The 24,484-nt window shown below is 30.1% G+C and overlaps 1 protein-coding gene across 5 annotated transcripts; it reads left to right on the top strand.

Moving 5' to 3' along the window:
* The first annotated feature begins 11,650 nt into the window (after positions 1 to 11,650).
* On the top strand, positions 11,651 to 16,930 carry LOC112283024 (uncharacterized). 5 transcript variants are annotated; one of them, XR_016502836.1, is made up of 12 exons: positions 11,651 to 11,964; positions 12,113 to 12,295; positions 12,655 to 12,739; positions 12,885 to 12,960; positions 13,237 to 13,401; positions 13,630 to 13,732; positions 13,868 to 13,977; positions 14,202 to 14,294; positions 14,502 to 14,582; positions 15,052 to 15,996; positions 16,110 to 16,376; positions 16,692 to 16,930. XR_016502836.1 is itself a non-coding variant. In XM_024521328.3 (11 exons), the coding sequence occupies exons 1-11, from the start codon at positions 11,826 to 11,828 to the stop codon at positions 16,200 to 16,202; spliced, it is 2,073 nt and encodes a 690-aa protein (XP_024377096.1). In that variant the 5' UTR covers positions 11,651 to 11,825; the 3' UTR covers positions 16,203 to 16,930. The 5 variants fall into 5 exon arrangements, 1 of the variants encoding a protein (XP_024377096.1); XR_016502835.1 differs by having other exon boundaries at positions 16,110 to 16,524; XR_016502837.1 differs by having other exon boundaries at positions 11,704 to 11,964; positions 12,166 to 12,295; positions 16,110 to 16,524.
* The last annotated feature ends 7,554 nt before the right edge of the window (positions 16,931 to 24,484 follow it).

Below are 24,484 nucleotides of genomic sequence, written 5' to 3'. Positions count from 1 at the left end.
CTGAAGACAATACAATCGCTGAATGATTTTTAGGAGAAACTGGTTATTTGATTGATCCTTAAGTTTGGCAACTCCAAGCATAATGATTGATTTGAACATCATTTGTTTACAGAACATGTCAAACATGGATTTTCCTGTAGGTTACCTTCAACGACTGATTCTTAGTTTTGTAGGTTCAAATTTCGAAACACTGAGGTGTTTTATACTTTGTCTTGGAGAAGTTTTCTTTCATATACAAGTTTGGCACCACTAGTATCAAAGCTATTAAAATGACGATACTTTGAAATTTTATATAATTTTGATGTTTTTATATATTTCTGTTAATCCTAATACACTATTTTTAACACATATATTTGCTACAGGAATTTTGTTATTAAAGAACATATTTGGTGGTAATTAGATTTATAACAAATCTAAAAGTATACTATTGATGCTTTATTGTATATTTATCACACATTTAGGCTTCATCAAAAAAGATGATACATGTTCTTATTGTGAGTATTGTTTTAGTAGTATTAAAGAATTGAAGGAAGTTATTTTGCATGATGCAATTAGCAAACATTATGAAACAACTATTATCAAGTCCAATCTAATGAGATACACTATAATGTATTCCAATGATACTTGCAAATGGAGGTTGTATGTGTCACAATCTCAATTGGCATGTACAAGTGAATATGTCATTTAAATTCTTATTTTTGAAAACACATGCACTGGTGTTGATAAATTGGACAACTGACATGCTAATATGAGTTGGATAGCAAGCAACATAAAGAACAAGTTAGAAGACACATCATAATACAAAGCTTTAGATATCCAAAAGGATATTTGATGTTATGAAGACATTATAATATTCTACATGATGGCATGGCATAGAAGAAAAAAAGATGTTTTTGAGCTAATTGGTTCTTATGAAGATGGCTACATCAATCTAAAAGTATATTGTCACCAAATCAAGACAAAAATTTTTGGGAGTTATGTAGGATACTCCTTACTGGTACAACAATTGATGCGGAGAAATAATTATTTCCTATTGCATTTAACATTTTAAATGCTAAAAATGATAGCAATTGGCTATGGTTCTTGTAGAAAGTAAAACATCAATTCTTGTATTCCATCCACTGAATAACAAACTTTCAAAGTTCATATTTTTGTTTAATCAACAAAAAGGCCTCATTGATGATGTCAATCTTATATTTCCAACATGCAAGCACACATTTTGTATGGACCATTTAGTTGAGAATTTTCAATAATAATTCAAGATTCCAATGCTTGTACAATATCTATAGACAATAATTTGGGTACCAATTGTTTTTGATTTCAACATTAAACTTTCAAAAGTCCAAGTTGTATCAAAAGAACCTGCAAAATACTTGATAAGTAGTAGACGACAATATTAGATATCATTGTAGTTTGATGGAAATCAATTTAGCCACACGACTTCAAATATTTTGGAAGTTCTAAAATTCTAGATGTTAGAAATGCATTGGATGTCATTAATTCCAATGTTAAAAATAATCATTGTCAACTCATAGAATGGTGCAATAAATAATGTATCATAGCCAATATAAATACTAGACTATTGTCAAGAAGTGTAGAATAACAAGTTGAACAATTGCAAATATTTGTACATAAGTACCATATCATTCCTTTCTCTGATTTTATTTTTAAATGCATGTTGGATCATTTATCCAATGTTTTGGATTTGCAAAACCACACATATATTTGCAAATAGTGGCAAATAATTGGAATTCCATATATGCATGTAATTAATATTTTATTATTTATAAAAAAATCTATTTTTGACTATATTACTTATTTTCATACTATTATAGTTCAACAAGCATTCTATGCAATAGTAATTATTCTAATACCATCCATTGAGTATTAAATATAACCAAGTGACAACAAAATTGATATTGCTCTGATTCTATTACCTTTGATATGACATCCACCTAACCACCAAAAGAAGTAGTACATTTGTATAAAAGATATAGGAATAGCCAAAAGAATACTAAAATGAAGTAGATGTAAGAATAATGGAAATAAACATATAACTAGCACAAAACTGATTTATTTCCAATGTTGACGTGCTGCTTCATATGATGTTTAATTTCATTTTTAATAGTTATATTTTGAATCAAATTATGATATTGTGAGTTTAATGAAAAATAAAATTTCATTAAAAATCTAAATAATTAAAGAATTCTTTCTTATTATACATATATATTAAATTAAATATAAAAGATAAAATTATTCAAACTAGGACTCTATACAAAGGCTCTTTTTAGAGAAGAAGGCCTACAAAGAGGCTCAATTATACTGATCAATTAGCATAAGTGTTTCATCGCTATTGTGTAATAAAATTACTAAAAAATAATAAATTTTGATATATTTTAAAAAATAATAATAATATGAATTAATTTAATATTGATTAATATTAATTAAGCTTATTTCTATGTAAAAAAAATTAGTATAAAAACTCTTATTAATACAAAAATAATAAATTATAATAAATATAAATATATTTTTAAAATAATAGAATTCAAGAAGACATAGGCTATAAGAAATTGGAATATATTATAACTTTGAAGAATTAAACTTTTGAGTGATTTTTGTATAATGATTTATTTTGATTCTTTTCATAAATTTGATATTTACTCTATCTATCATATTCATTTTTTATTTTTAATATTTAAAATTTTATGCCATTTGATTTTTTTTTTAAAAAAGACATATTTATTTATATGTTTATTATGAAACCATGTGAAGAAAAAAGATGGATCTATATGCTAGGCCATATGCAAAATTAAAGAAGTGTGTATTTCATGCACTTCAAGTCGAATTTATTAGATATATTATTTTCAACAAAGGCCTTTTTATGGATCCAAAGAAGGTACAAGCAATTATTGATTGGACAAAGCCAAAAACTGTACGTAATGTCCAATGTTTTTTTTGGATTTGCAAACTTTTACATGGTTTTTGTTAAGAATTACTCTAAGATTGTTGCTCCACTTATACGGTTGACATGTAAGGACAAGCTAGATTGGGGCCACAAAGCAGAGAAAGCTTTTCAAAGCTTAAAAGATGCTTTCACAACAGCTCTAATTTTGATACATCCAGATTTCAACAAGCCCTATTTTAAAGAAACCAATGCCTTAGACTTTGCATTGAGAGCAATCTTCTTGCAATATGGAGAAGATGGCAAATTTCACCTAATTGCATTCTATTTAAGAAAATTCTTAGTGGCAAAAATCAACTACAAAATCTACAATAAAGAATTGCTTGTCATTGTAGATTCTTTTCAAGAATAGCGCTACTTTCTTCAAAGTGCCTCTCATTAGATGATTGTATATACAAATCATAAGAATCTTGAATATTTCATATCAATCCAAGTCTTAAACCATTGCCAAGCATGTTGAAATATATCTTTATCATGATTTGTTTTTTGTATCACGTATCGATCCGAGAGCCAACAAGAGTTATCAGATGTATTATCAAGACGTTGTCGGGAGAAAGAGAGCTTGCCTTGAGAAAGTACTAGGCTTTTTGTTGACATTAAATTCTCAATTAATCATAAGATGAAAAATACTTCTAGCTTATTTATAATTTTATTTTTATTTCTTTTCATAATATTAAAAATAGTAGCAATAAACATCAAATGCCAAGCCTCTAATAATAATAAAAGTTAAAGAAATAAATAATAATTATTGAACTTCTAATAATAGTAAAAGTTGTAGTAATAAATAATAATTACTGGACCTTCAGTAATAGTAAAAATTATAGTAATATATAATGATTATCGGACCTCCAATAATAATAAAAGTTGTAGCAATAAATAATAATTATTAGACCTCTATCAATTGTAAAATCAGTCAATAATTTCCAAATCTTTCGTAATTTCTAAAACCCTTTTTGTAGTAGTAAAATCCTTGTAATACCAAAATTCCTTCAATACCAAATCTCTTTGATGCATTGAACTTTAAAATTTGATAATTCTCAATCCAGCCATTAGATTGAGCTCAAAGTATCTGAGAAGTAAGGCAATATCCTTAACTCTTTTATATCCAATTTTTCAAGTGTTGATTCTTTATAAAACTTTAGATAACACAATTTCAGTAGCACGGCCTTTACATGTTGACTTACAAACACCTATGTACTGATTTTATGATTTCTTACAAATCCAATACTCAAATGACATGAAATTCTTTTTGTGTAGCTTCTCAATATTATAACTACACCTTTGGCAAGTTTGAGCCAAAATTCATTCAAAAATGCTCAAAAAAAATGACTCAAAACATAACCATCAACAATTTGGTTCACTTACTACCTTAATTTGCAAGCTTTGACTTCGACCAGCCATTTCTTCCTCACTTCAAATTTGATTTCATCAAATCTTACACAATAATTGAAGTCCTTCAAGTCAACTTTCCAACTCCACCTTTTAATTGTTAAATGCCTTTCTACAATTCTTTGTATGCTTGAAAGAGTGACAGTAGGTTTAAATTTCACATCTATACTTTAAACAGCCATAATTCTCTCATTGCAGACTCAAAGTTAACAATACTTGTACAAAAATTGTATTTCTTCAAATAAATTTTCTAAAAATATATTTTTTTTTCTAGAAAACCTTCTACAACTTTTTATATGCTTAAAAGAGTGACAGTCGGTAAACAATTCACACTTTAACTTCAAACAACCTTAACTTCTTCATACAAAATTCAAATAACAAACTTTATACACCAAAATTATAGTCCAAAACACAAGCTTTTTGAATCTCCCCTCTAAATCCTCAAATGCCTCTGAAGAAGTGGCCTCTCCTTTGGTTTTCTCTCAGACAATCCCTTGAAGCTCATTGGTCATGACCTATAGCCAATGAGAGTGAAGATCCTCTTATCCTTGCCTTATCTATTCACGTAGATGGCCTAAGGCCACAATACTATAATATCAATATCCATATCTTTCTACATCTTTCATATTAAATAACCCTAATACTTCTACTTTTACTTATAAAACTTACACAAGTTATTTAAGATTTCTATAAACTATGATATTCTATAGAAAATAACTCATTATTTTCTAAGGTCATTATTAAACAACATTAATATAATAACCATTATTTTTATACTATGAATAAATTATAACATGACAATGTTCTCATCTTGAACCAAAAGAAAGCAAGGCATTATATGATCAACAATAGGCAACCTTGTTAAAACTTAAGTAATTTCATCTTTAAGCAACCAATGTATCAATGCCTGTGGATTTATCATTTTTTAAACAGGTTTGTAAAGCCTCAATCATGCACCCTTTTGTTTTTAATATCAAGAGTCTTACTATCAAACTTCTTGAAGAGTCTTCTAAATTCAAGATAGAAGATAATTTCTTGATCTTTGAAGAATGGTTGTTCATTCTTTAAGGCTGAACTTGCATGCATGTTCTTCAAACATGCCATGACTTCCGTGTAATTAGACATTTTGGATTCAACAAGACCTCGGAACTTTTGTCTACAAACTTTTAGTGGCCTAAAAAGTGGAAGGATGTTAAAAAATTTGTTTTGTCATGTGATACTTGTTCAAGGTCAAAAAATCCTCAACACTGACCATATGGACTTCTTCAACCCCTTCCTATTCTAAGACAACTATGGTCATCTATCTCCATGGATTTCATTATAGATTTTCCACCATCAAGCTCATTTGACACTATCTTCATAGTTGTTGATTAATTGACCAAGATGACATATTTTATACCTTGCAAGAAATCAATTACTAATAAAGAGATAACAAGACTCTTCATTGACAATGTCTATTGTTACCATGGGTTGCTAAAAGACAATCTGTCTGATTGTGAGCCACAATTTATATCAAGGTTTTGGAAGGCACTCTTTAAGATTCTTAAGGTTGACATCAACCTTTTTTTTGCTTTCTACTCTCAAATTAGTTGCCAAACAAAGTAGATCAACCAAATTCTTTAGTAATATTTGAGGTGCACCATCAACTATCAACAAGACAACTAGACTTCCTCCTTGTCATTGGTGGAGTTTGTATATAACAACACAATCCATGCATCTATGCAACAAATGCCATTCTACTCAAATTACGGTCATCATCCAAAGTTGGATATGATAGAGCTTTCAAAGTTGGCAAATCCAATAGCAGAGGAATTTGTTACGAAAATGGCTGAACTTCAAGCAACAATGAAGACTCACCTAAAAAAGGCTCAACAACACTATAAGCTAATGGCACATGAATTAAGAAAGGAATATCCTCCATTCCTAATTTGTAATAAAGCATGGCTTCTTTGACGCAATATAAAAATCAACAAGCAATGTAATAAGTTGGACTACCAAAGATTAGAACTATTTGTGATTCAGAAACAAATTAATAATGTAATTTATTGCTTGGAGTTACCTTCATCCATGAAGATTCATCAAGTCTTTCATGTTTCACTTTTGGAAATGTATAAAAAAGCAAACATATTAGGTCGAAGAAAACCACCACCTCTTATGGTTAAAATCAATAATCATATTGAATTTGAGGTAGAAGAAGTATTAGATTCAAGAATAAGACATGGAAGGCTTGAATATTTGATCCATTAGCATAGATATAATATCAACAATTGCACATAGGAATCAATTAGCAACCTTATAAATGCACAAATGAAGGTTCAAAAGTTTGATCAACGACATTCATGCAAATCAAAAGCGGCAAAATGAAAAATAGTAGCTTAATAAGATGGCTTCTCCATGAAGATTTTTAATTCTTGGCCTCATAAAGAAGGGGACGAGGTAATCTTTGAAAAGGTAGTTTTTTCAAATATTTAGAATAATATAAATGAGATGTTTAAATTTACGATTATAGCCTGTTTATATTCTTTTTATCTTATCTAATGTATATGATATGGATAGTGAAGAGATAGATACTTTGATAGTCATACTATTTCAATCAAGTAGCTCACAAAGACAATCTTGAGATGAAGAACTGCCTAAACTATAAAGACGTCGAAGGATATCCAATAATAGGTCGTTGGTAATTATATTTGAGGTAGAATCTACCTATGAAGGATACATGGAAGGAGTGTTTGTAGGATAATTTCATAACAAAGATACCAAAGTTCATGCTTGATTACAAGTAGAAGGCTTAGAATACTATCAACAGCTACAAGGGCTTATGAACTATTTGCCTCATAAAAAATAACTAAATATATAGCTGATACAATGCGACAGATCTTCTACTTCTTGCGAATATACTGACTTGCAACAACATTGCTTCTCGAAGACATCAAAGCTAGAGAAGGAAGTGATGTCACAAACATACAACTAAAGAAGATTTTAGAATATTCTAAGAATATTTTTTTAGATCCTAAAAGGTTCCAAAATGTTCCAATAGATTCTAAGAAAGTCTTGGAAGGTCTTAGAATTCTTTAGATGATTTAGGAAGTCATTGAAGAAGGATCTTAGGCTTGCTTTGTTTCCAAGTCTTATGAAAACTTCTCTAGAAGCTTCCTAGGACCTAATATATATAAGAGTCGAGGCAGAGGGGATCTTCAATCTTGACAACTCACTTCTTGTGGTCTATCAAGAACCTTCTTGCCTTGTATCTAGTTATTGTTCTAATGTCAAGCTAATTCCATTTCTTGGTCTTGAATCCTTGTCTTATATATGGTCCCTAATACCTAATGTGATTGTGATAAATCATAAATCAATAATCCTAAATTTTAATTGCCCTATTTCAACCCATCTATTGAATCTTTTGACTATTTTTGTTATAAAGATTGAGCTATATAATACACATATGCAAATATAAATATTATTAGTCTTTACTTAAATAGTGTACTAAAGATTAATTAGGCTTATAACTCTTGAAGGATAAGTTTGTTTAGAAGAATTAATTTGCATGAAGTTAAGAATATTCTACATCATAATATTATGTCATGTACTTTAGAATAAAAGTTTCTTGTATTTTTATACAATTATATTGACATGATTGTAGTGATAGATTATCATGCATCTTAAATTATTTATTTGAATAATTATTTTTTAAGATAGTGAAGAGGCTTAGAAAAGACAAAAATATTACTGAGATCTAAAAAAATACTTCCAATTTTGTCAATATTCATTCAAAATAATTATACAATTAAATCAATAAAATATGTAAATTGATGGAGTGATTTTTATGTATATCTCATTAAAATGTATATAATAGTATATCTAAATCCTTATACTATCTATTTACTTATTTTATTTATAAAAAAGGATATATAAATCTTTAAAAAAAGATTTTTTTTTACTTATATTTGAAGGTCTTTTCAACCTACTAAAACTATCAAAATTTCTTCTTAATAGCCATATACTTGTTGATAATAATAAAAATTGACTTAAAAAGTTTATTTGATTTTGGAAAAAAATATATATATGAATTTAGAATTATAAATCTAAGTAGGTTAATGCGATTTTAAAATCAAAGTAAAAAATTTAAAACTTTACTCATAAATTATCAATTTTATGTTTGATTGAGTTATAAAAATAAGAAATTAAATATTTTTTAATTCTTAGAAAAATAAAAAGAAATAATAAAAATCACTCATAATTACATAATTTAAAACAAAGACTAATATTGCTTAAGCAAATCCTTGCTTTCTTTGTTGTGATGCTTAAAAGTATAAATAAACAACTATAAGGATATTTTGATCAAATTAGAATAATATTCATTAAATTATGTATATATATATATATATATATATATACATATATATATATATACATATATATGTATAATAATAAAAATATTAAAAAATTGAATAAGCATAAGAAAACAACTTCACCTCCTATTGCTAAGCTATATCTATAAATTTTATTATCTTTGTGAGATTTAGAGTGTATTCTATTAAAAATTGTATTCTATTCTTAATTTATTTGAAAAAATAACTTTAATGCTTATAAAATACATTCATTGAGATAGCGCTACATACAATATGCCATAAACAAATACTATAGTCTAATGGTTCATACTTATATTTGCAACAATAAATCATAACATTTCTTAAATATTATTTTAAATGTGATTTTTATTGCTGCAGTTTTAAAACCAAGTTTTTATAATAGTGGAAGTAATTATATTTTTGGGAGAAAATTTGAGTGTATTTTATAGTTTGTTATTAGTATATGGTTTTAATAAAATAACTTATAAGTCTTATAATAACTAAGTAAGAACCATTTTAATGGTCTAAACATCAAGCAATATATATTAAGAAGAGATTATGACATCTTAATTTGAATTTCAACTTTGATAGAAGTATTCTATTAGGTTTAAATATATCAAGAAATTATACAAGATATAGTTTTTATCCCCTTTTTAATCTTTTGTTATGTTGTATTTACAATAAAATAAATAAAAAAGTATTAATAAAACAATTCAAAAATCCTCTCATTGATATCATCGACATCATCATTTTGAGTTCATGAAATCAATCAACATAACAAATAATTATTTGTGCTTGTTCTTTCAACTTTGTCAAAAAATATGAGGTATATATTGCTATAGGATATAAGTATAATGATGTAAAATACATATGAGCTCATTATCCAACCATTGAGGGTTTAAGAGAACTAACTACTTGACATGAGTCTCAAGTTTTAGTTCTTATAGCACATGTTAGTGGTCTATTGACATGGAATTTCTAGTGCAAATACACTAATACCTGACTTAGTTCTTGAGGTCCAATTGTCATGTAAACACTTATCGTATTAGGTTGTATGATGGTTGGTAGGTAGAAATAACTACACATTGACTATTGGCTAATATGGTGGTTATAAGTTGTCAACTGTTAACGTGGTTTTGATTATCTACATAAGTAATCACATAATGTCTAATATGAATTATTCATATATGTAAACAATTTTTAAACAAACTTATAATCTAACAACATTAATTATGATCTCTAAAGTTGAAGTTGTATTCATATACATTAAAGATGTTGCATATTGTTTTAATAGAATACTTATCCTTGAGCCATCTCTAATTTTTAATTTCAAATGATAATAAAAATTATTAATAAATTAAGCTTTTTAAAAAACATAAATTATTTGATATTGTACATCATTGTATATACTTGCTTTGATTTTATCATATAGTTGTATAAATATAGATTAATATATATTAAAGCAAAACCATAATAAATAATAATCTTAACTACTTATAAGTTTTTTGTATTCCTAATGCTTCTTCAAGACACTATATTCATTCTTTGTCATCTTTTAAGTATTCTATTTTTATACATGCATTCTTAAATGATGGTTGTTCCATTTTTTTCTTATTATATATAAAATTTTCAATACTTAAGGATCTTATATAAAAGTAGAATATGATTTTTTGCAAATAAAAGATTTTATATACAATAAATTAAATAACCTTATTCATGTATTGATAGATATTGAGGAACTTTGAATCTATTAGTTGTTTATTTTTATTGTACACTAATAATGGGCATCGTCAACATTAAAGAACAAACAAGATTAAAAACAAAAACAAAAACAAAATGATTATGTTTTGGTTGCAATGCAATACAACAATATTGAACTAGTTATATTTATATAGATATATACACATAAGTAGAAAGTCCACTTACACTTTAGTAATATCTTTAACATTGCATACATCTCCAAATGAATACTTCTCTATGTTTCTGAAATATTTTCCTAGAAAATTCTTTTCATATATACAAAGTTGATTTGAATGGCTTGTAATTTTAAGTTTAATTCTACAAGAGCTTCACTTGAAGTGCATGTAGCCTTTCAACCAATACAACTAATAGATGGATTTATTCATTTTTTTGGATTTTATCTCTATTCTAGCTTATGAATGTATATGTTTATTTATTAGTACAACATCAAAGCCATTGTAACCATCTAAGTCAATAGAAACAATTGCATAATATAATTAAAAAATATTTATTTATTTCTTAAAACTTTGCAATTATAATATTACAGACTTTACCGTTTAATAATAAATTACATAACATTATACTTGTAAACATGTTGATTCTTTAAGAGATTGATATAGATATGTTCATCATTATTTATTTTTATAACTTGCACATAGAATTTTTAACTCTCTGGAAAAATGGTCAATTCTCTTCCAAAGATGGGTCATAATAAACTTGTGACTGTGGTTGTTTTAAATGAACATTTCAGTGTCTGGCCATCAACATGTAACAATCAAAATCAAATCAAACCATCTTTAAATTCATTTAATTTTCATTGATTTACTTTCCTACCAAATTCTTTTTTCACATCAAACAGTCTTGTATATACACTATAAAGAGGTAGAAATACACCATCTTATGAACAGACGTATAAAATTCAAGCAGTCAAAACATAAACAAAACATCAATCCGAAGTCAAATCATCTACACTGTATTAAAATCTTTAACTTTTGCTCAATAAAACCTTAACTCGAAGTTCTTCTTCCCACGTACTCTTTAAACCCACTAGTTTCACATTCCCTCATTCAAATCAACTCTACCTTCTTCAACCCACTGACCCTCAACACACAAGTTTTACACTAATTTATAAACTATAAATAAGAATAAAAGATAGGAAAACCATCTAGAATGACTTTCCATTGAAAAACATGAAACACAAACCAAGAGCAAAAAGAAAGACAGAAAGAAAGACTTCGTGCATGGGTTGGGGGGGGGGGGGGTTTAGGGTTTGCTTCGGCGCTGATTCAAGCGAAGTGTTTCACTGGCAGCGAGTGGTCATTGCATATTTCGATTGTGAGAAGTGAAGTGGAGAGAAGTGAAGTGAAGGCAAGAACGGAGACAACATGGTGTTGTCATCGACAGAGGGAGAGGAAATGGTGGCGCCATCGCCACAGCCGGCTCATCAACAACCTCAGGATGATATTCTCGCTGTCTTTGCTAGTCTCATGGCAGCGGCTGGAATTCAACCCCAGGATCGCATTGGTATGTTTCTCGTGCATTGACCTGACCTGATTTTTGGTTTTGGAGGCAATTGGGTAAATTGTCGTAATTTGAGAGTTTGGGTTTTGTGTTTTGTGACATGGATTTGAGGTTTCATGTGGAGTTTGTTGTTGGAAATGGTGGAGTGCAGCGATCGCTGTGTCCGGGGGTCCTGACAGCATGGCGCTGTGTTTGGTGGCAAAGGAATGGTGGAAGGGGTTTCGTGAATCCGGTGTTTTTGCGGAGAGGCCGACAGGCATTGTAGTCGACCATGGGCTGCGTCCAGAGAGTGCTGCCGAGGCTTTGCAAGTGCAGCGTTGGGTGTTAGACCTTGGTCAGTTTGGAACTTGACAATTGTTGCTGCTATTGATTTTGCTGGCAATACATTACCTTACGCTAATTTCTGGTTGTATTGAATTTAATAGTGATAGGCATTTGGCTATATGGCAACATTTCACCAGTGATTTGCTATCTGAGTTCAGGGTTTAGGGGTTTAGGGGTTTAGGTTCGAGGGTTTAGGGTGTGAATGGGTTATTGGTTGCTTGAGTTGCAATTTTACACCCCCTCGCATCTTTTATTGAAATTTTACAGAACTAGCACTTTACATGTAGTGGTGGATGGTTTTTATCTTGTTCAAAGCATGCGGCTTATAATTTGGGAACAAAACCCTGAGCGTTGTATGTGTATACTCAGGCTTCGAATGTCATGTGCTCAAATGTGACTGGTTAAATGGACGTCCTGATTCTGGTCATCTTCAAGAGGCAGCTCGTAACGCAAGGTATACTTTACCTTCGTTTGAGTATAATTTACTGCAGCTTCCTTGAACCATGTGAAATAGGAGCTGAATTGTTCTGAAAAGAAATGCGTTTTTATTCCTATTCGTTTGTTTCTTGATTGTAACCCTCATTCCTGATCCGTTGCAGGTATTCCCTCATGGAGCAGACGTGCTGGAAACATGGTATCGGCACTTTACTTACTGGCCACCATGCAGATGATCAGGTTTCCATTGATTTTTGATTTTTTGAATTTAATTTTCATTTAATTTTTTCTTTTTGGTGCTTTTGTGACTTCCGATTTACTGGTTGCCTCTATTAATCTGATGAGGATAGTGTCACTGATCAAGGCTGTACCAAATCCCGCTCTCAGAAAAAAGAATATTGCTGGTTTTAGTTTCGCTTGTCAAGGATCCCTCAACATCTGAAATTCTTACGGAGGAGTTACTGCAGTTTTGTATGTGGCCACCCTGATATTTTTATGGTTTGTGATCTTACTCAGGCAGAACTTTTTATGATGAGGCTGGCACGCAGTAGCGGGATTATAGGGTTGGCGGGGATGGCCTCTAGGTCTTATTTTTTTTCTCGGCGGCCAGTGTCACAGGATCAAACCGGGTTGCTATTAGTGAGACCTTTGTTACAATTTTCTAAGCAAGACTTGTACACAGTACGTCTTATCACCCTTTGATATAGTCTCAAATGCTCATACGAACATAAATGTGTCGAACCACCAGCTAATGCATGAGTTAACAGCTGCTCCAGTTTTGTAAGGCTCTGAGTGTAAGTATGGACTATACGGCGATTATTCTGTACTCTCATTAATTCGAATTGTTTAGGGGAACATTTGAATTCGAGGCAGATTGTGTGATAACTCCATTTTGTGAATAATTTTCAGGTCTGTAAGAAAGCAGGGCAGGAGTGGATAGAAGATCCTACCAATTTCAACCACAAATTCGCACGTAATCGCATACGCCAGGTTCTTGCAGATCCTCTCTATGGTAGGTTATCATCTTCTCACGCACTTGTCAAAGCTGAGATCGGGATGGGTATGGGTTGTAATCTTGTTTTGATTCGATGCACTCGCTCTCATTACGAGATAAATATCTTTACTCCGTCACTGCTGTTGCTTACAGATGATGCTAGGCGGCAAATACATCCTTTGATTGCTGCATGTAGGCAGACACGGGCAATGCTTGACAGAGAGAGAGATGGCTTGTTGGCAAAGATCGTAACGATTTCTAAGGTAACGTTATAGCTCACTTTTCGTGACTTCTTCCCTGTCTAGTTTCCCTGTTCTTAGAGTTGAAGTGCAACTGGTAATCATACTTTTGTTTGTTGAAGTCTCGCTATGCAGTTATTGGGCCTAGGACTTGAATAGATAGATGATGTTCGTGTTGGAGGCTAATTGTGGTCGCAGGGCTAGCGTCCACCCCTGTACCTGAATCGATTGAAATTTTTTATGCTCAGGATTTTGGTTACATTTCAATTGATGTTGATCTTCTTGCATCTAGTAATATAAGCGATGCAGTCCTTGGGAGAGTCGTGGTGGCCGTCTTGCAGGCAAGTTCTCTTTGCCCTTATACTTCTGGCAGTTTTATGCAGCAGAGTAAGCCTTAGCTGATTTGTCACATTCGGCGTCTTATCCGTAACATCCTTAAAGCTCTCTGCCTTTAAGCGTGAGTTGTTTTGATTTCCGTAGGTACTCGTATTTTCTTGAACATCATAATTTATATGCTGATATGATGTTCCTTTGGACAAGGGTCTCAGTTCGTAGCACAGAGAGAGAAGCCACCTCGTGGGAAAGCTCTGAAGATTTTTATGGACAAACTTCGCCAGCCTTCATTCAATGTACATACTCAATTGAACTGATTTGCTTCATCTTCCTCAGAATTGAACCCAGTTTTGTCCACCTTGCGCTTGATTGGGTGTCAATGCAGGATGTTGTATTTGAAAAATCATTAGGAGTTGTGGACGTTCATGTAGCATATGCTATAGAGATGGTACTGTTATGTTGTTTTCTCAGAGTAATATTTATAACTAATAAATGTACTGGAGTTGTCAATTGCTAGATCTGGTGGTCGCATTGAGGAACTATAATTTATTGGAACCCTCAATTGTAATTTCTATGTTAATAAGTCTTATCCGTCTCAAAGATGATGGAGAGCGATAACATCCACACTTTTCTGCAGGGATTGTTTTTCATGGTAACATAATGTTGCTGGTTATATTCCAATTTAACGTCGTATCTCTTGTTTCCTTAACAGTTTTTCGTCAACCTTTGACACCCCTGAGACTCACAAATTGGTGCGTCGTGCAGGAAGCCTTCACGTTAGCTGGTTGCCATGTGTCGCCTGTTCCAGGTTCTAAGGGTTCCAAGGTCATGGTGTGCTTGTCTCCCGAGTCTCCAACACCTTCACTGGGATCGGATTTAAGTCCGTGGGAACCAAATTCAGTCCTTGCACGCTCAAATCTGAACCCTAGAGGTGTTCAATTGTTAAATTCTGAAAAAGTATGCTACGATGAGGGCATTCCACCCATCCTTGATGCCAGCAAAGGGGGATCAAGCGTGTTGGAGCAAGGGCGAAAGCTAGGATTAGTCTCGGAGGAGGTCGCAACATTATTGAATTCCTTACGAACCGAAATAGCTGAAACCATGAGCAGAACCATTGAAGTCTGTAAAAAAGGTGACAAAAGACTTGAGCTGTCGCCATACGGATTAGACATTCGAAAACAAATGCTTCCGTTTGGACATACCTGCTATTTCATGAATAGGTTCTTAGTTTCATGGGAACCAAAAGTAATACCTGTTAAGTCTAGTGAAAGGCAATGCATGCCTTTAAGCGGTGATGAAATAAATCGATGCTGTCTATTGAGGGACAAACCAGCTGCATGGATCCGACATTATGAGGATACAGATTTCGATCATCTTACACAGTCAGTGAAGACCTCTTTCAAAACAAGAAAGGAGGACAAGGTTTCCAGTTGGTGTGTCTATCGATTTGAGAGTGATCTATATGGGACTAATGAAGAGAGAAGCCGGAAAATGGAACTGGAGTTGTCTAAAGTCTCTTTGAAAAGAGATACAAGTAAAAAGCCTCGTCCCCGCAGCTCTAAGAATCCGAATGATGAACTGACTTATTGTGGCGGTCATGTTCCATCTAAAGCTCAACGAGTTTTGGCTATCCTTCGATGTATCCCGAAGCCTGTGAGACGAGGCCTGCCCGTACTTGTGAATGCTGAAGGCTTACTGCTAGCCATTCCGGTACAGAAATATTTTCTTTCTATTTTTCTTCACAAGGATGGGAACATGATTCTATTTGTTGCACAAAACTTCTTGCAGGATATTCTCACCAAATGCGATTTCATTTTTTGCAGACTCTTGGTTTTCATCGCTGCCCTTGGGTGTCGGCCTCAGCTGTCTTCCGCCCTAGAATTCCTCTTGGTGGTGGTCGTGCCTCTTGGACATGAGACTGCTGAGGCTGCTTAGTTCCAGTTAATGTTGATTCTTGGATGACGAACACTGATTGTGTGTCATTTCCGGTTCATTGAATGCTTTCTCAGGCAGGAGCGAGCCTACTGTTAAATCAATTATTAGAAATCAGTAAACTTCTCGTAGGAGGGACTCACGTAATTGCGGAAGTGGTAAGCTTGACGAGGTTTCTTGTCAACCTTTTTCTGCTAGTCAAGTATGTGCTGAAAGTCTTTTTTTTCCTCGACAACCTGAACCGGATTGAGTACATGATGGAACCTTAAGTTCCATAGTAACCATTAACAGGTCTATGTCCTGTGGGTAAGCTCCACCTCCAACTTCAGTTGCTCTGTCTTTCAATTCCCTTTTGACATCACACAAAGCAGAACGCGTTCATTCTTATTTTTTGTTTTGTTTTGTTTTGTTTTTTTTTGTGTTTGTAAGAAGCGCTTTGCTAACATGTAGATTATTTCTCCTCGTTTCTCCAGGCACATCTACTTCCAAAGTTCATTCTTCTTTCAGAGGACTCGCCAATAGAGAATTTACTCTATCTCCTAGATCATGGACATGTGGACAGTCTGTGACCCGCTGTTTCCAATGGTTCACATCCTGGGTCCCCTGATTGAGTGATTGTACTTAAATGTCTTTAAGTATATCACACACATTAGAATAGGAATCACATTTGTAATCTCTAAATATCTAAATTTAATTTCAATTTTTATCAGAATTTGTGATTGCAACAAAAATCAAGGGTATAAGTCACCAATAGTAGAACAATAATGTATGTATGTATGTTACAAGTTATAATTCTTTATACTTTTTACCTTACATACCACTACCAGTTTCATGTGCAAACTTGACCTTGAATAAATTGTCCACAGTTGTTTCTTTTAGAGGTATAAAATTACTTCTGATCAAAATCTTATTTATTTATTCATTTGGAAATGAAGTCTTTTCAAAATAGTCTTCCACTATATACAAGAATTAGGTACATGTTGAATGGATCCCAATATATATGTATCATTATATTCTAATCTATATATATATTTTATTATTACATAGACATTCTTCCTAAATTTATCTACATCTAAGCTTCAAATTCCTTTGATCCACCATTTAAAGTTGCAACCATTGCCGACCATGTCACCTCTTAGTGCTTATTTCAATGATCACTTGGACTTATAAGCATCCTATGATGTAAATATTTTCTTTCTTTTCTCTTCTTTTAGATCATGTTACCAAATTATTACACCCAATAATGGATTATTGCACCAATGCTCAAAGGATCCTATGATCCATTAACTTAGAAAAAAATAGAATCTTATTTCTTCCAATAAGCTCTTTGGAAACCATTAATACAATTACAACAAACCTAATGCAATCCATGGTCACAACTATGTAGACGAAAGAATTAGAATGAGCCAAGCATTGTTCTTGTGAATAAGTATTATGCCTAGTTATTCTAAGAGCACCTTTGAAAGTAATAAAGCTTCATTTGTGGCTATGGTTGTAGCTACATATATTACTTCCATTAACAAGAGTAAAAAGGTAGGTTTCTTCTTTCTAGACCACATGATCACTACACTTGCCATTATAAATAAAAAACCACCTACAAAGGAGCAAGTCATCTTGCATCTTCTCTAATCCGCATCTATATAATCCACCAAATTTAGATTGACATTCTTTTATTCATACCAAAGGACTAGGTTTTTTCTTCTTAATAAATATTTTAAGATATATGTGACTCCTGACTAATGTGAGATATATAGATGCACCACATGTTAAGCAAAGTATTGGCATGCAAAAGCAATATTATATCTCATGCTATTTTATAAATATAGTAATGAATCCATGGTTTGTTGGTAGAACTTTATTTTATCCACATCCTTTGGTTTTTATTTTGATGCATGACAAGATTTTTTATTTTATTTTATTTTTTTAGAGTTGATATTTTCTTTGTATTTCCCATTTAAAATTATTTTAATTTTTAAGTGATGTACTTGGTCTGATTTAAGGATATAATGCCAATCTCTTTGTCTAGCAAGGAATTTATAGCAAGAAAGTGGTTGAGCTTACTAAGATCTTTTGTCATGTAGTGTTGTTGCAACTCTTTCTTGTATAATAAAAAGATCTCAAAGTTTTTTCCTTCAATTAACACATTATTAATATAAACATTGAGTATAAGAACCAAATTATTGATGTATATGACATACAAGCAATAATTGGATTGTGAACATTCTTAATCAAGATTTGAAAGAGATGTATCTAAATTCTTGTTGCATCATCTTATGGCTTGTTTTAAGCCATACAAGATTTTTAAAATGTGTAATATCTTCTCCTTGTAATTAGATGGAATGTCTAAATCTTCTAAAAATTTCATGTAAGTATTCTTTTCTTTAAACTCACCATTCATATAAGCTAATATTATATCTAGTTGTAACACATTCTACTTCACATGGCAACAATTACAACAAATATTCAAATTGTTGCAAGATAGTCAGAGTGCAAATGAATAGATCTTTATATATTGATTAGTACCAATTAAATTTATTATTTTTCTTGAGAGATTGAAATTAATCCATATGAATTCTTTATCTTCTTTCTACTATGTTTGATGTCTTTGGCTTCCTTATATAATATTTATTGGATCAAAATTACTTATATTGCATTGTTTTAATTATTGAACTTTAGTGGATTCACTCTCTTCTTTGTATTGGACATGATCCTCATGCTCAATTATTTCTATTGTATATAATTCTATATCTATATTTAATTTCTTTTGCTCTACTTCTATATAAATCTGTTATTCCTACCTTTGTTGTTGGTATTCTAGCATTGTATATTAGAGCTACAATTCTATAGCATGGTCTTCTCCACTCTTCGTTTCCTTGCTTTATAGTGAGGCTTAAATAAATTTTGCTTCTATGTCTTTGTTATGAAAAATCTTATTTCTACTAAGAGTGACTTTTTTGATTTTGAAGTCAAATATTTCATATTTTTTTTGCTATTTTTGAATATTAAACAAAAATTCTTTTTTGTATTTTGGTGTCAAGTTTTTGAAAATTTTCTATTAGCACATGATATCACACTGGATAGCCAAAGTTTCAAGTGTACAAGAGTGATGGCTTTTAATTGAAGTAGGCTTCATATGGTTTTATGCCATTGAACTTATGAAGCGGTAGTTAATTGTAGATCCATATTACAAATTTGGTTACAAATATCCAATATTGGTGGTCCAATTTTGCATGTGAATCGTGTTCATAAAAATATATGCTAATGCTTAGTGGCACTTGATAAGGATTTTCTTAGAAATATTGGTATAAGCTACAATAGTTAATTTTTTGACCTTACACAATATGATATAACTCTTATTGTTGATCTTTCCACAAATTAAAGTATCTTTGAATGAGAGAATCTGTAAATACCAATTTTATTTAGATTGAAATAAAAACTCTTCTTGCACTCAATTCCCAAAGATAGAAAAGTATTACATGTCTTTATAATCCAATGTCAAAAACATAAGGCATAACAATCTTCTAAAAGAACAATGCACCCTTATAACACTGAGAAAAATCAGGTTTATATTTACTTATATCTAATCATTTTTATCTTTATTAGTATTAATATGTCAATATTACTATTGCACATTCTTTACTAGTATAAGGATGTTCTCTCTTTATAAGTTTCAAACTTTGAGATGCATTTTTTTTAATCTCCAAAATTAATTGATGACATTATTATAGCCTTCTAATTATATCGACACAACGATATCAAAGTTAAATTTTTTTTTTCTTATTGCTTTGCATGTGCATGTTAGTAACATAATTGTTATGCATATATTTGAGGTTTTGAGTCAATGCAAAGATAAATCTTCAATGTTCATGTAGAACCAACAACACTATTGTTATTTGGAGCTTGTGATAAACTTCTTTGGCCAACAACACTACATTGATGCCATTGCTTATTATATTGTAGTTTGATATGGATAATTTTGGATTGTTCTTTTTATGCCCTTTCAATCTACTTATTTGACAATTATTCTTTAATTTCTCAATCTTAGACTTCTACTTTTCTTGTTTAAAGTACAACTACCTCTTAAGTTGTCTCTTAAGCTTATTCACATATAAAGTGGAGGTTGAAGAATTGCTTCTCTCCCTTCTTTGTGTTTCTTATTTAAAAAGTATAGATTATATTGTATCCTTGATTATTTCTTCATATTTTTTAGATTCCAATAATTACACCAAAAGATCATATAACTTAGGTGGTATGTATAGCACCAAAAATACCATATTTTTTTTATTTATTTTTCTTCCTTCATTAGTTTATTTATCTTTGAATTCAAAAAAAAAATTGGAAGAAATTCTCCATCAAATTTATATCAATGTTGTAGAGGTTATAAAGCTTCTTTTGCAAAAAATAATTTGTCATTTGTTCCAAGGATTTTTATATTTTAGCAAGTTTCTTCCAAATTTCTTACTTGATGTGGTATTTTTAAATGTGACTATTATAAAGGTTTTATGTTCAATTTGATCTATATTTGGGCTTGAAATTTGTTTGTATTCCACTTATATTATTTATATGCAGCCTTAGTGATGTTGAGACGTAGGATTGATTTATCTATGTAATACTATTGCTTAGAATTTATGAAGTAATGCATCACAAAGCTCAATATAATTTAATTCTTATCATTCAAGCAATTAATTTACTAATAGTTTAAAATTAAGGTAGCTACTATCATTAATATACAAGAAAAGAAATGAGGTAGGAATTTGGTACTACAATACATGTTGTTTTGATACCATGATGTGAAACGGCACTATTTATTATTGACATGATACTGCACAATAGACCATTCTAATATGCTAGATATTCTTTGCATATATTCTTACATTTCTAAATCAATTGAAGCCATCTAAAGTTCTATTGTCACCAACATACATTTTAACTATAATAATTATCAATATAACTAGGAATCAAAGACATGAATTTCAAAAAAAAAAAAAAAAAAAAAAAAAAAACCTCAATATACTCTTGTATCAGTCAAAAGAACTAAAAAATCACTCAAAAATAATATAATATTAAACTAGAATAGTTATTGCCAAAGATAAGAAGACTAGAAAGTCTTAAAATAAGACCAAAGACTAAAAAGGCATTGACAAGAGTGACAAAGGCTTTACTTTTGCCTCCATATATATTCTTAACTAGGAGTTATGTGGCGATGTTCTATAGAACCTCCAAAATATGTTGACTTTGCAAAACACATACCTTAACTTACAAGGCAAGTATTTTATATGTGTGCAATATAATTAGCTTGTTTTGCAAGCTACTAAGATATGAATAACTTGTTGACTAAGTTTCTAACCTATCAATCAATTACAAATATATGTAAAGTCAAAGCCGCATCTATAAAGCTTCTAAGAAGCAATTTTAGAAAATATTATGAAATAAATCTATTATTACTTACTTCCATTTAATCATATAGGTAAATATTAGAATAAATATGTATGTTTATGATATTAAAGTAGATAAAAGTAAATTAATTTCATAATATCTTTTACAAAAGCTTTTTAAAAGCTTCATAGATACAGCTTTGATTTTGTACATGTTTATAGTTGATTAATAAATTAGAAACTTGATCAACAAGTTAATCACATGTCACATGTATTGGTAGCCTGTAGAACAAGCTAATTATATGGCACACATATAAAAAACTTGTCTTGTAAGTTAAGACATATGTCTTATAAAATCAACATGTATTAGAGGTCCTGTAGAACATTGCCACATAGCTTTTAGTTAGATAGTATATATAGAGGTAAGAGTAAAGTCTTCTTTACTCTTGTCAGCGTCTCTCTTATTCTTAGTCTAGTTTCAAGAATCTATACTCTTCTTGTCTTTGGTAATAGCCATTCTAGTCTTAACATTATATTACTTTTAAATAAATATTTATTCTTTTTGAGTTCTATAAGAGTGTTTTAAGGTTCTTCTTGTTTTAATTCATGTCCTTAACATCGACTTAGAGATATTTTTTTATAATTTTAAGATAAACATTATATTCAAATATTATTCTTTAGCAAAATATATTGTCTCAATATAGTCACAATCCTTCAAATACTCCTTGCTGCATTATAAAGAATTTTTTTCTTACGAGACTTTGGTAATCACTATCTTATAGTATGTCCACCTCAACTAGTTCTTCCATTATTAATATGCAAGTATTGTTACAATCCAAACCTATTAATGGTACTACCAACATTTGACCACTTATTATATCCTCCTCGGAGCTTATTTTGAATGCATTTGGATACTTTTATTTTACTTTATTAATAAAATCTTTTGCACTTTTTTACTATCTAAAGAAGCCACATATATCTATAATTAAGTGATAAGATTTGTTTTCAAGCTCCTCAACTATAATCAATTTTTTTATTACAAACCATGTTTTAAAGTTCTTATATTATATTGCCAAATCTGAAACCCCATGTTTATATCAATCATGATGTGTTTTAACATTGTAATAGAAATGGAGTTGCCACTCAAAAGAATTATTGTGTCAATTGATTGACTAGACACATGTAAATGTCCTTGTATTGTGTTGGAATATGTAAAGCTCACACTTGTAATGGTGTGAAGATTGTAGATGCTAGGACTAAGGATGTATGCACTACCTATCTAATTTATGAACTAAATACTTTAAAAACACCTCCTTGTTGCTTGAGCTTATTTCAATAGTTACTTTTATACACCAACAACCTATGTCGTCACTAATTACAAGCTGAACAAACAATGTCATATACAAAAAGATACATACACTACATATGAAGTCTTCTTTATTGCAGTACTATCAATATTCACCAATTGCTGATTTACAATGCTTAGTATTTTTGTTCCTATTTATTGATAACAATATTATTTACTATCTTTGTTAATGATAGCTCCTTGATTCAATTTTTTTTTACTACATCGATGGTTTTTGAGACATTATTAAAAAAAAAAACATGATTGTGTTTTTTTTTGAGTCAAAAGGTTTCAAGATCTATTTTGAGTGTAGTGATGTTGTGAAAAACATTTAGAAGAGAAAGAAAGATGGAAATGTTTCAATTTTGAATCTTAAAAACTCCAAGTAACTGTTGAAATAATCTCAACTGAGCAATATAGCTAGCAATGCATGTAATGCTAAAAGATGGATTAAGAAATTTGGAGCTTGAGTATAGATAAATGTAGAGACATGATATCCTTCTAGAAGTTTTAAAATTTGTATGAAATTGCAATTTAATTCTAAAAGATTAGATATAACACAATTTGATGTTGAAATATCAAATACAACTAAATTTATAATGACAATGATTTTAAAGCATATCAACATAATGTGTATATGTGATATATATATATATATATATATATATATATATTTTATATTTATATATGTATTTATATATGTATTTATATATATTTATATTTATATATATATATATTTATATATTTATATTTATATATTTATATTTATATATATATATTTATATATTTATATTTATATTTGTATATTTATATTTATATTTATATTTTTATATTTATATTTTTATATATTTTTACTTAATAAATAATAAAACCTAATATAAGAATATTAAAATTTCACAAGAACAACTTATGAAATATGTTAAAAAGACTAAGTCTTTTAATAAAATATATTTTTAAGAAAATAAAATAAATGTAGAAATGTATGTAAAATTAATTGCAATAATTCTTTTGAAAAAGATGAAAATTTTATTAATAAATTAATATAATATGAAATAAAACTTTACATATACAATAAAATTTTACAAGTATTTTTTGAATAATCAAATAAATTTAATTTGAACAAAAATTCTATTATTATTAAAATAAAGTACTAGTATTATCATAAATTTTTGCTTTAAAAAAATGAATTCTTTACAATAATGTTATTTGGCTATCAAATAATAATTAAATCAAATTAGAAGAATAATGCATTTTATTTCAGTTAATTATAATATGTTTATATGTGTAGATTTATTTCTTAAATGTAGACTTATATTTTTACAACAGTGTTGCACTAAATATACTACAGTTGTATTTTAGTGCACGTTTTCAAAAGAAACGCCTCAGCACTAATTTAATCCAACACATCACATCATGTTGGAGGCCGTCAAATGATATGGGTGTGTACAGTATTAAAACAACTCAAGATGAATCTAAATATTAGTTACTTAATATGGAGGTGGTCAATTCAATTAGATAATTGGCATTTGTTGAGATGATAATGTAG

The sequence above is a fragment of the Physcomitrium patens genome, chromosome 5 (genome assembly GCF_059467195.1).
Source record: "Physcomitrium patens ecotype Gransden chromosome 5, ASM5946719v1, whole genome shotgun sequence".
Classification (NCBI taxonomy): Eukaryota; Viridiplantae; Streptophyta; class Bryopsida; order Funariales; family Funariaceae; genus Physcomitrium; species Physcomitrium patens.
The sequence above is the reverse complement of the archived record's forward strand: the minus strand, read 5'-3'. Positions and strand labels throughout refer to the sequence as shown.